Source organism: Mastomys coucha, unplaced genomic scaffold (assembly GCF_008632895.1).
Source record: "Mastomys coucha isolate ucsf_1 unplaced genomic scaffold, UCSF_Mcou_1 pScaffold12, whole genome shotgun sequence".
Lineage (NCBI taxonomy): Eukaryota > Metazoa > Chordata > Mammalia > Rodentia > Muridae > Mastomys > Mastomys coucha.
In genome coordinates this window covers 46,289,761-46,301,589 of record NW_022196894.1, presented here as the reverse complement: position 1 = coordinate 46,301,589, position 11,829 = coordinate 46,289,761, and the positions used below count along the sequence as shown (strand labels likewise).

Below are 11,829 nucleotides of genomic sequence, written 5' to 3'. Positions count from 1 at the left end.
GAAATCCACCTGCCTCTGCCTCCCAAGTACTGGGATTAAAGGCGTGTACCACCACTGCCCAGCTATATTGACATTTTAAGTTTTTTTTAAAAAACATTTTAAAGTTGCTGGAAATTGTCTCTAGTGTTGACAGTAAGAGTAAAACATTTTAGGCCAGACCCCAGGACAGCATTTCTTCTGTCAAATGTTCACAGGGCTGGAGACATTTCTCAGTGGTACAGTGCCTGCCTGGCATCTTAAGCACTAGGGGAAAGGACTAATAATGGGCACACCTCACACTAGGATACTGAGGAGTAAGTGAAGCATAGAACTAGTTTAGCTCAGTTCTGAGGATTTAGTGCTCAGCAAACAGTATCTGGTAACTACTGTTATTATAATCATCCTTATCACAGCCACCATCACTTCTGGATTTGATCAATGTCTTCCATTAACGTTTTTAGTTTATTTTCTCTTTCTTTTCTTTTTTTCCCTTTTTTAATTTTTTGTTTGTTTGTTTGTTTTTGGTTTTGGTTTTTCGAGACAGGATTTCCCTGTATAGCCCTGGCTGTCCAGGAACTGACTCTGTAGTCTGTAGACCTTTTTTTTGAAATAAGCTTTCTTTGCGTAGCCCTGGCTGTCCTGAAACTGTCTCTGTAGACCAGACTGTTCTCCCATTCAAGAGATCTGCTTGCTTATGCTTCGCAAGTGCTGGAATTAAAGGCATGTATGACCACCACCCTGCCTAGTTCAACAGTGTTAAAATGAACCTCAAGAACTAAAAGTCATACATTCATATAGTACACACACACACACACATACACATGCACACACACACACACACACACACACACACAAACATACGTACATTCTAGTATCTGGCTCTATCTTAAGTTTTAACTCATATTTTAGCAAATAATTCTGTATTAAAGTCTTTTTCATGACAAGGCCTGGCAATGGCACTGGTCGATATTCAAATAAATATCAAGTGCCTACTATGGATAGGAATCTGTCTGGCTACTTAGAGACACAGGGATAAAAAGGCAGATTGGGTTCTTGTGGAGTTAGGTTTATTTCTCATGGAAAACACAGGAAACAGCCAAGCAAGATAGAATGGAACTGGTGAAGTGTTTAGCAAATAATCTTGGAAGCTGAAGGAATTGCCACGTACTGCAATACTGCAGCAGAGCCTCTGTGGATATCCACACGTGCCTAGGGCAGCTAGAAGGGCCCAAGGAAGAGAACACTGACCTGAGACCCAACTATAATGGAAGCAGGGCTGATGGGAAACAGGCTGGCAGAGCACATCCAAGTATCTAAGTACAGACTAGGAAGGATATCTACATCATAAGTAATTTAGAACTCCTGGGAAACGAAGTAGAGGCTAAAAAGAGGAATACAGTAAGGCTGATGTGTGCCATGGGGAAATTTAAATGTCACCTTCAAAGTGACAGTAGCCAGGCAGAGTTGGACATGCATGCTGGTGTGATGTCATTAAAACAGCTCTTTGGCTTCTCTTGCCTTTAACTCAATGCACTGCAGTGCAAAGATGGGGGACATAGAATCAGCAAGATAGCAAGGTAGGTGCAGGAAGCAGAAGAGTCTATTTTCCCAAAAACAGCCTTCTAACCCCACTATATATATCTACAGGATCTAATTGGTTTTCAGAATGGCAAAATTCTCGTTCAAAAAAATTCCAGAATACAAGGATTAAATAATTACAAGTATCTCAACAATAAATTAATGAGTTGCCCCCCCCAAAAAAAACACTAATCCTATGATTTCATACTTTCCCCTTGTATGTGTGTGACTCTCATTTCTTTGGTGACAATACAGTAATTTGTAGATGGCTAGCTATTGTGAACAGGAAGTGAAGCTTGCTCCCTTTCACTATTCCCAAATCCTCACAAAAGAAAAGAAAAGGTTTGTGGAAAAGGAGAATTTCTATGCTATCAGCTCTGTTGTAAGATTGGGTGCCATTCTTAATTGCCTTTGTTGCTATTATTTTCTGTCTTTTTCTACTTCCACATTGATAATTACTTTCCAGCAGTGTAATTACGCTCATTTGGAATCTGTATAATTATAGTGTACACACCTTTCCCAGTGAAGTGCTGAAGAATTTCCTTTCACTACTGGAGCATCATCACACAGCTCTTGTTTGTCTTCAAAAAGAACACAGACAAAATATCAGGCTTATGAGCATACTATAAATCACACCAAAAACAGAAAGAAAGAAAATGCCAGCTCATTAACTACCTGTGTAGAATCTGAATATGTGTTAAACATCCATTTGTAAATTATGCCAATTACAGGGCAATTTATAACACATTCTTAAGGTAATTTATAATTTTAATGAAGTATATATGGGGGTAATAATGATCTAAGAAGTTCTGCGACCTCTTTTCTGGAATGTTTTGTTATGCACGTTATATGTGTGTGGAAAGCCGATATGGTCTGCTCACATCACCTCTCCCCCAACCTTCCCCTAAGATGACCCTCCAGTTTTTCCTCTCACATGCCACTCTGTCCTTGTGATTCGTTTTCAAAGAGTTCTGATGAGTCTGGATGAAAACTGAGTGCCCAACAGAAAGCTGAACTTTACAGCAGGAAGAAGCCTGCCGCTTCTAGAAGATCTGTTCATTCAGGAAAAGTCAGAATTGTAGTTTAAGAGAGGTTGGCCATTTTAATCTACAATTTCTGTGTGGAATTGCTTTGCTGCTCATGAAGTAGTTGAATGTGTTGCTTCCATCCTGCTCAGTAATTCCTTGTTTCGACTGTCCTGGTACTTTTGTTTCACAGAATTAACCACTGCCATTGTTTATTGCTACTTACGGCCATGTAGAACAGGAGAGCAACAGGGGAAGGATTAGATGACAGGTAAAGGATGAGAACCCACCAACTTCCCCTAAGGCAAACACAAAAGAAACTAATGGATGTACAGGCTCTCCAAGCGCATGCTTGCCACCACTAGTTTTGCCTGCTGACTTGTATTCAAAGTAAAACAATTAACCACAGTCAACTAGTCCATAATGACAGACATCGGAAATATTTCAAAATTCATTCTGGTCAGACCTCAAATAAGTACTTGAAGTTAAATATGAATTTTAAGATCAAAATTATATTAATAAGTTTTGTATCACCAATTGGAACCACACTTGATGGCAAAGTACTGGTTGGAAACCTCTGGAAACCTGGCACCAAAATTAAGTTGTTGGCTTTAAAATTAAGAGACTGTTGCCAAAAAATGTCCTTGTTGTAGAATTAAAAATCATTCTAATTAAGATGAAAAGTTAAGACTGCAATTTCTTAGGGCCTCACTGATGAGTTCAGAGGGAAAGTTGTGCGTAAATAGCTGATAAGGTTATAGAAGCAAGAGAGGATGCCAGGAAGAAGACATTACCGAGGCAACAGAGGATGCCAGGAAGACATGGCTGAGGGAACTGACCACGAAATGATAGTGTGGATGGAAGAGAAAAGGAGAAAAAAAGAGAGGAAAAAAAAAAACAGTGCTAGGAATGACAAAGCCAAGTATGTTGGCTGAGGGTCACTAAGCAAGGAGACCAAGAAACACTCTGGGACTTAGTTTACAGTAAGGGCAATTACTGTGCATGGGAATGCACACCTTTAATCCCAGCACTCAGGAGGCAGAATCAAATAGATCTCTGTAATCTGAGGATAGTCTGTTCTCTCAGCTCATTCATTCCAGGCCAGCCAGGCCTACATAGTGAGACCTTGTCTCAAAACAAGAACCTAACAAAGCAACCAGAGTTGAAAACACTGACAGTGACAGTGAATGTACTGAGCCTGTTGCCTGAAGCCACTGGCAGAGTGTTAAAGAGAGAATGCGCAATGGCCGCCTTAGGATGGGACACAAATACTGGACTGATGAGGAATGGCTACTAAGAAGGATGGAGGTTTCCCAGGGAAAACTGTCCATGGAGATTTTTGCTGGCTTGAATGAACCTTGTTAGATGACAACTTTCTGCTGTAAGTTCAAATCTCGTCTGAAATGCATTACATCGTACGAACATAAAATAGATGAATAGATTTGTTGAGATATTCGTGGGACTCTCAAAGAAATCATGAAAGGAGGAAGGAGAATAGAAGACTGAAACCTGGGGGAAACATTATAATTTTTAAACAGATTATGAGAAATTGTTAAGTTATTCTCCATGGTGACATGAGTAGAGCCAGAGTAGAGTATGTAAAGGGCAGGTTTACTGGGAAGCAGCTTTCTGCTGAGCCACACAGAAAGGGATCAGTGAAGTTGCCATGGGAGGGAGACAGAAGAGGGGGAAGAGAAGGGGGGGGGACATGTGCAGAGAAAGAAGAGACAGAGAGAGACAGAGAGAGAGAGGTAGAGACAGACACACACACACAGAGACTCACAAAGAGACCGAGAGACAAAGAAAGCGGGGAGAGGGAGAGCAAAATGACTGCTTCTAGGGGAGGTGATACCCAGTATCTGTGCTGGAAAGTTCAGTGCAGAGGGCAGGTGCAGCTATATTTCCTGTGACAGGTAGGTTCTGAGGGATGCTGGGAGACCCTGAAGGCCAGGTCTACTCTGGTATGTAAAAAAATGCACCTCAGCCTTTTGTTCCAGGTCTAAATCCTAACAAATAGTATTTTTGAAAGAGAACTCAACGTGGCCTGGCTCAAGCCTGTGGGAGATGAAGATAGTGGGGCAGTGTGCGTGACTCCCAGGCAGGAGGCATCTCTCTGCATTGTTAAAGGCATGTTCTCCTTCCATCCTTCCTCCTGCTTCTAGAACTGTGGATCTCAACCTTCCTCATGCTGCGACCCTTTAATCCAGTTCCTCATGTGGTGACCTCAACCATAAAATTATTTTGCTGCTGCTTCCTAACTGTAATTTTGCTACTGTTTTGAGTCACAATTTAAATATCTGACATGTGACCCCCAAAGGGGTCCCGACCCATAGATTGAGAACTGCCGTCCTAGAACAAGCTTATTCCAGTCCATATTGCCGTCCAGGCAGTCAAAGGCTGAAAACGGCATCAGCTCTGGCTCTCTGCTTTAGATTACCTGTCTTTGTGAGGGGCACCTCCTCCTTTTCTTGTTTCAGTGACACCTTGGTGCTGTTTTTATCCCAAACCTGAAAAACAAGTTCTGCATTTAAAACTGTGCAAACAAAGAGGCCACAGGACAGAGTCCAGCAAAGGCTTGAAAAGCAGCGTACGTTCGCATCACAGATGGGAGACCATGAGGCTATCAGGTTTTTGGTCAGGTTTTTAAGGCAGTGAATGGTCCCTGGAGACAGCCATGGTGGTGAGCCATTCCAGGACGACCATCTTTGCGACAGTGTACTCCGAGCACGCACTCTAGACTTTTGAGAAGACCTATTTATTTCTAAAGTTGATCTTATATATATGGCTGTAACAAAGTCTGCAGCAAGTGATCAAGTATTTGAATCACTGGGAATCAGTGTGTAGTTTGGGCGAGGTCCATCACACAGCTAACACAAAGCAGGCGCCCAGCATCAGTTCAAGAGAATTGATGGAGGTTGCTGGCTAGCGTGGGGCTCATCTTTATTTCTAGTGCTCTAGTGCTCCAGAGGCAGATGCTGGCAGATCTCTATGAAAGAGATTTGTGAAGTGGACGTGAGGAAAACATTCCTTACATTTATAAACCTCACCTATCATCACACTGGGAATTGTCCAGGACTCAAAGGAAACAAATTTACATCTCCAGAAGACAGTTCAGTAGATAAGAGGAGGGGCATTTGGAAGGGGAAGGGGCACAGAGAAGGGGGAAGAGCACAGAGAAGGAGGAAGGGGGTGGGGCATGGGGAAAGGGGAAATGAATTTGAATATGACCTTCAAGGAAAAAATAATTCAGTATGATGCCTTTAAATATGTTTTTAAATTTTATCAAGGTAAAAAGCAAGCAGTTAAAAAAAATGATGACTTAAAAGATTGAGAAAAAAGAAAGTAGGCAAAGTTCTGCCCTGTCTTTTGTTCTGGAGACTCCAGCCCCACCTCATGCACACCTGCACAGGAGGCTTGTTTTCTGAAGACTACGTCCTGAGCGCGGATCCTTAGCCTTCCTCATCCACACACCTGCTAAGCAAACACGACCAGAAGAAGATGTCAAACTGCCTTTTCCCCTCTACCAGAAAACAAAGGTGGATTCCTGCGCAACACTTTGGAAACTGCACTGTGTCCAAGCAGGTTAATAGGCACACCTGTAGCCTAGCAACTGAGTAACTATAGCTGTCCATCATTGCCCTTTGCTATTCCATTCAAACAGAAAGAAGAGCTTCCCAGGCAGGGGAAATAGTTGCTTTTCAGCTACTGTGGTGCATTTAAAATATTTTCACACTTACATTGTAACTATCTGAATTCTCCAGGAAAAGAAATGAAAATGCACATTTCTGAAGTTTATTTTGTAAAAATCTTGAAAGTGACTTTCAAATGTATGCCTTCCTATATTTCTTTCTCTCTCTCTCTCTTTTTTTTTTTTTTTTTTTTTGAGACAGGGTTTCTCTGTGTAGCCCTGGCTGTCCTGGTACTCACTCTGTAGACCAGGCTGGCCTCGAACTCAGAAATCTACCTGCCTCTGCCTCCCAAGTGCTGGGATTAAAGGCGTGTGCCACAGCCGCCGCCACCACCACCACCACCACCGCCGCCCAGCCCTTCCTATATTTCTGACACCACATAAAATTAATAGTTTTCTCTGCAGTATAAGGAAAAGCTACATGATACTAAGGGTCTTAATATTTGGACTAAATAGCTTTGAGCAGGTTATAAGTAGCATATTTTCCATAGCAGTCAGGAGTGACTGTAAGACATTCTTAGGAAAACTTTGCATGTCTTTGGATATCAGCACTTTATTCTAATGTATGATGAATCTGTTCATGTGTATCAGTTTTCCTTGGTGGCTTGACTTATGATGAAATAAGACAAGACTTTGTGCAGAGGAAGCATGTAATCTGAACACAACTGGCACTATTCCCAGCAATGAACCCTTCTTGTTAGTGCTCCTTTTTTTCCAGCATAATATTTTTATTGATTATTTGGGAATTTCACATTATGTACCCTAATCTCACTCACTTTCAAGTCTTCCCAGGTCCACCCTAATGCTTATAACCTCCCTACTCTAAGAAAGAAGGAGGGAGAAGAGGAGGAGGAGAAGAAGAAGAGAGAGAAGGAGGAGAAGGAGAAGAAGAAAAAGAAGAAAAAGGAGGAGGAGGAAGAGAAGAAGAAGAAGAAGAAGAAGAAGAAGAAGAAGAAGAAGAAGAAGAAGAAGAAGAAGAAGAAGAAGAAGAAGAAGAAGAAACAAAAAAAAAAAACTAAAACAAAAAAAAAGAACAAAAAACAAAAGCTATGAGTCCTTCCCCACATGCATCCCTGCCTGCCAGAAGCCCTCAACTGTGGAGAGCCACACTTCAATGTCCTTATCACAATTTTTAAGAGTTGTCTTTAATGGTTTCCTTTCTAGGCTGCTACTTCTGGAGAGTGGGTTGTAGAATGGGGATAGGGGTTGTCACAGAAGCTTTCTACATCCCTCTGCTCAACTGTGAGTCTGCAGTCATTGATGCCATGGCAAAAGTAGCTTCCTTGCCCTTTACAGTCCAGTAGAAGCATGGATCATGGACTTCCACATGGTCTCCAGCATCGCCACTTGCCACAGACCTCAGCAGGATCTCGGCTGACAGTACAGACCACAGATGTCAACATAGTTCTCTGCTGCACCATAGGACATGGACACCAGCATAATCCCCAGTGGCAACACAACCCAACTACATCAACACAGCCTCTAGGGCAAACAGGGCCACGGACACTAATTTGCATCTAGTGACAGCATGGCCCACAAACATCAACATGGCTTCAGATGGCAGCGTGGACAGTGGCCTTAACACAAACAGAACACCAAGCTGCAGCAGGACACAGATAGGGCCCTCAGAGGCAGCATGGACCACAGAGGACTTCATCTTGTTAGTGTTCTTAATACAGACTCATAAAACTATTGTTTTTCTATTCTATTGTGAGTGCAGTATTGTTGGAGCCATAACCTCAGACACTTGTTTGTTTACTTTATTTGGTTTGGTTTTTTGAGACAATGTTTCACTGTGAAACTTGCTTTGTATAGAACAGGCTACCCTTGAATTCACACATCCACCTGCCTCTGCCTCTTGAGTAACAGGACTAATGGTATATGCTCCCATGCCTAACTTCTTTTCCTTAGTATTTAGATTTAAAGTATAGGGAAAAAACTAATTAGGTCACTGCCTACACTACTTTCCTCTAAGTAATATTCTAGACATCTGTTTCAATAAAACATCATCTTCTCTCACAATGCAGTTTTGGTTAGAGGGTCTGAATTTGCTCAGGGTGACACAAGAACTCTGTCTTTTCAACATTTCCTTATCTTCTTCAGTGGCTGGACTATGGTTTGCACTCTGCAGTTTGGGAACATCTGCTGAGATTTTTACTTAAACCATAAGACAGATAACACCTCCCAAATGGTATGAGTTTAACGACGTCTCAATGTCAATTTTGTCTGCAACAAGCAGGTTGGGGCTTAATGGATCAGCATAATTCTGTAGCCAGCCTGCCTGGATGGAATAAATACATTCTAAAGAGACAAGTGCAGTGGTGGTGTGCGCCTTTAATCCCAGCACTTGGGAGGCAGAGGCAGGCGGATTTCTGAGTTCGAGGCCAGCCTGGTCTACAGAGTGAGTTCCAGGATAGCCAGGGCTATACAGAGAAACCCTGTCTCAAAAAACCAAAAAGAGAGAGAAAGAGAGACAGAAAGAAGGAGAGAGAGAGAGAAAGAGAGAGATGTATTCTCCTTCATTGGCTATAATAATATAGAAAGGCTGGACCCCAAGAAAGTCCAATCTCCATGACAAAACCTCTTATGGAAGGAAAAGTAACAAAAGCCCCTTCTCAGATCCAAAATAGCATATGAAAGGAAGAAGGGTGGCAGTGTAGAAGGAAAGAGGTCTTTCCAAAACCAGATACTCAAAAGATAAGGATCGTGTTATATTTTCCACATGACTTTTTTCTCTTTGCTGTTTAATCCAAATGTAGACTTGGTCTTCTCAGAGTTGCCTAGCTCTTCTAACTTTTGTCCAAAATGATTCAAAGTAGACCAAACCAATGTAGCACTGTTTCTTCAATATGAAACCCCCAAAAGAAAAGTGCCTTGCATCAACAAACAAGCAAATCCTCATGACTTCTAAATTAGTATATACAGCAGTAAAAAGCTACTGATGCTTTTCTGTAATTTCTTGTTTTAAAACTATAAATTAAATCTGATGCTTGAAGAAAGTAAATTATTTGGAATGAGAAAAAAAAAAAAAAAAAAAAAGGGTGGAGGTGTTAGGGCTTGCCCAAGGCCCATTAAGGGAAAACTACCTCTCCTTTCCACAAGAATAGAATCTGAATTGTATTGCTCAGACCTGGGGTGACAACTTGTTGGGCCAAAGTACTCAGGAGTGGTAACATTACCTACTGCTCTCCTTCCCAAAATGCAGTTATTTGCAATCTTTAGTGGTAAGCTTGGACAATTCTCTAGAGCCCCAAGGAAAACAGAACAAAAACACATAACAACAGCAGCAACAAAACCCTAACAGGTCATCTTCCTTATTCTATTTTTTCTATAGATCTAAAATCCCAAGCTTGGCTGTGCTGACATTGGGCACTTTGGTCCTTTGAAGACTTCTGCTCCTCCATAAAACATTGTACAAACTCTACTTCCAAGTCTAACTGTTTTACTTTCTCTCAAACTAAGTGACCCTCAAGTTTCTTTCTGAGTCCTACTTCCAAATTCCCACATCATCAAGACTAAGCACCCTAAAAGAAACCGTGAATCCCCTGTAACATATTTAGATATTAAAATACTAAACTGTAAGACATTACATACAACATAATGTATTATGTCTCAGCAACTAACTAAAATTAGAACATCTCAACACTGACACGTGTCTATATTTATCATGAAATGTGCTTTTCCTGTGAAGCCTCCAATTGCAAAAATGGCCAGTCATGGTTTCAATGATGAACTAGCCTGCCTTCATCTCAGGCTTGAAAGCCATCGTATAGCAAAAACAAACTAGATTCATTCCTGTTTATGATCAAACCTCTGTTTCTCAAAGATTGGGCTATATCCCACTTATAACCTTAACTACAAATAGTTCTGTACTGTGTGTTCCCGGAAATGGCAACCATGTTTTTGTTTCAAAATCATCTTGCAGCCCTACCATTGTTTCAGAAAGTAACTACTTTAATTGTGGCCACTTTGCAATCATGTCTTTGTTTCAGGTGGTCCTAAACTTATAATGCTTATGTTCTGTTCCTGTAAACCTGCTTATTTTGCCCACCAAATCTGCCATTTAAAAAAACCCTTATCTGCAGGGCAGTGGTGGCACATGCCTTTAATCCCAGCACTTGGGAGGCAGAGGCAGGCAGATTTCTGAGTTTGAGGTCATCCTGGTCTACAGAGTGAGTTCCAGGACAGCCAGGGTTATAAAGAGAAAGAAACCCTGTCTCGAAAAACAAAACAAACAAACAAACAAAAAATTCTTATCCTTGAGCTATAAAAATCTTGTCTTCCTCACATGAAGGACTGACCTCTCAAAGCCTGCCTTATGGGGAGACAGCCTGTGTACATGAATAAAAAAAGCTTGCCTTAATTAATTGTTTGCTTTAATTAATTTGGTCATGTTGATTGGGGTCAGTCATCTTTCTCTTTGAATCTTTCGAACTAACATTGCAGGTGCAGGTTCCAGATGCAACTGAGATTTTTATGTTTCTCAATTTAACAATAACAGCCCCTATACAACAGAACCCCAAGAGATGACAGCCAGTCATCAAACGGCAGCCACCCCAAATGGTTCAAAAGGTCCTGAAACTTAAAGAGCCCAAAAGCAAAAAGAGAAGCAACGTCAGAGGTATACTGACCAAACGGAGACTTACCCAGGGCTAGACTTTCTCAAGACGCCAAAACAAAGTTCTCTACGTTTGTGTTTGGTTCTGCTTCAACAAGTAGAGGTAAAAGCAGCAAAAAGGAAAGAATAGAAAAGTGTCCCCCGAGAAGAAAGACTCAGGCAGCTCCCTCTCCACTTGGGCTCAACTTGCTGTAGACAAGTTGATAACCAAAAATGTATTTTTCTTCCAAGGTTTGACTACCTGTCCTTTTCAGTAAGCTACCCAAAAAGACCAAATTAGGCTAAGGTGCTGGGACATGCCTTTAAAACCAGCATTCCACTTGAGACACATCAAGGAGAATCTGGATACATTCAAGGCCAGCCTGGTCTAAGGTTACAGTGACAGCCTGCCTCAAAAAACAAAAAAACAAAAAACAAAAAAAGAAAAGAGAGGAGGCAGGGAGAAAGGGGGAAAAAATAAAAGAACAAGTTTATAGTAAAAAAGTAAAAAACAGGGAGGAAAAAAGGGAGATTTATTCAAGGTATCCACAGTATGAAGGGGAACAGAGATCTGGTCACACCCAAGGCCAGCTCTGGGATCCCGAGCAGCATCCAATTCAAATGTTGCTAGGAAACTTGGGAACTGGATGGCATCATCAGGTTTCTCTCCTCTTCCTTGGTGCCTTTGCCCACACTGGGTGCAGATTATTGTCAAGGACTTAAGAAGGATCTCGGATAAGTAAATGCCCTTCGGTCAATTCAACAGGTTATTTTTTCTCTTCATAGTTAAGTGTTTTGTTATAGGTCCCTCCCCTTCACACGTTAATTTTTCCATTAAAGGTGAGTTTGTAGTGCAATCAAGCCCTGATGCCGCGAGTGCGTGAACTTTAAGTACTGCCATTTGCAGCCTATTTTCTACTGCATGAGAAAAGATCTTTTTTTTTTTTATTTTAGATATTTTC

At 41.4% G+C, this 11,829-nt stretch overlaps 1 protein-coding gene across 1 annotated transcript in view; it reads right to left on the bottom strand.

Moving 5' to 3' along the window:
* Morc1 (MORC family CW-type zinc finger 1) overlaps positions 1–11,829 on the bottom strand; it is a 212,158-nt gene that overhangs the window by 10,516 nt on the left and 189,813 nt on the right. The window contains exons 21-22 of the mRNA XM_031360105.1: positions 5,020–5,089; positions 2,072–2,138 (exon numbers count right to left, since the gene is read on the bottom strand). Coding sequence (XP_031215965.1) covers positions 2,072–2,138; positions 5,020–5,089 — 137 coding nt within the window. The remainder of the gene's footprint in view (positions 1–2,071; positions 2,139–5,019; positions 5,090–11,829) is intronic.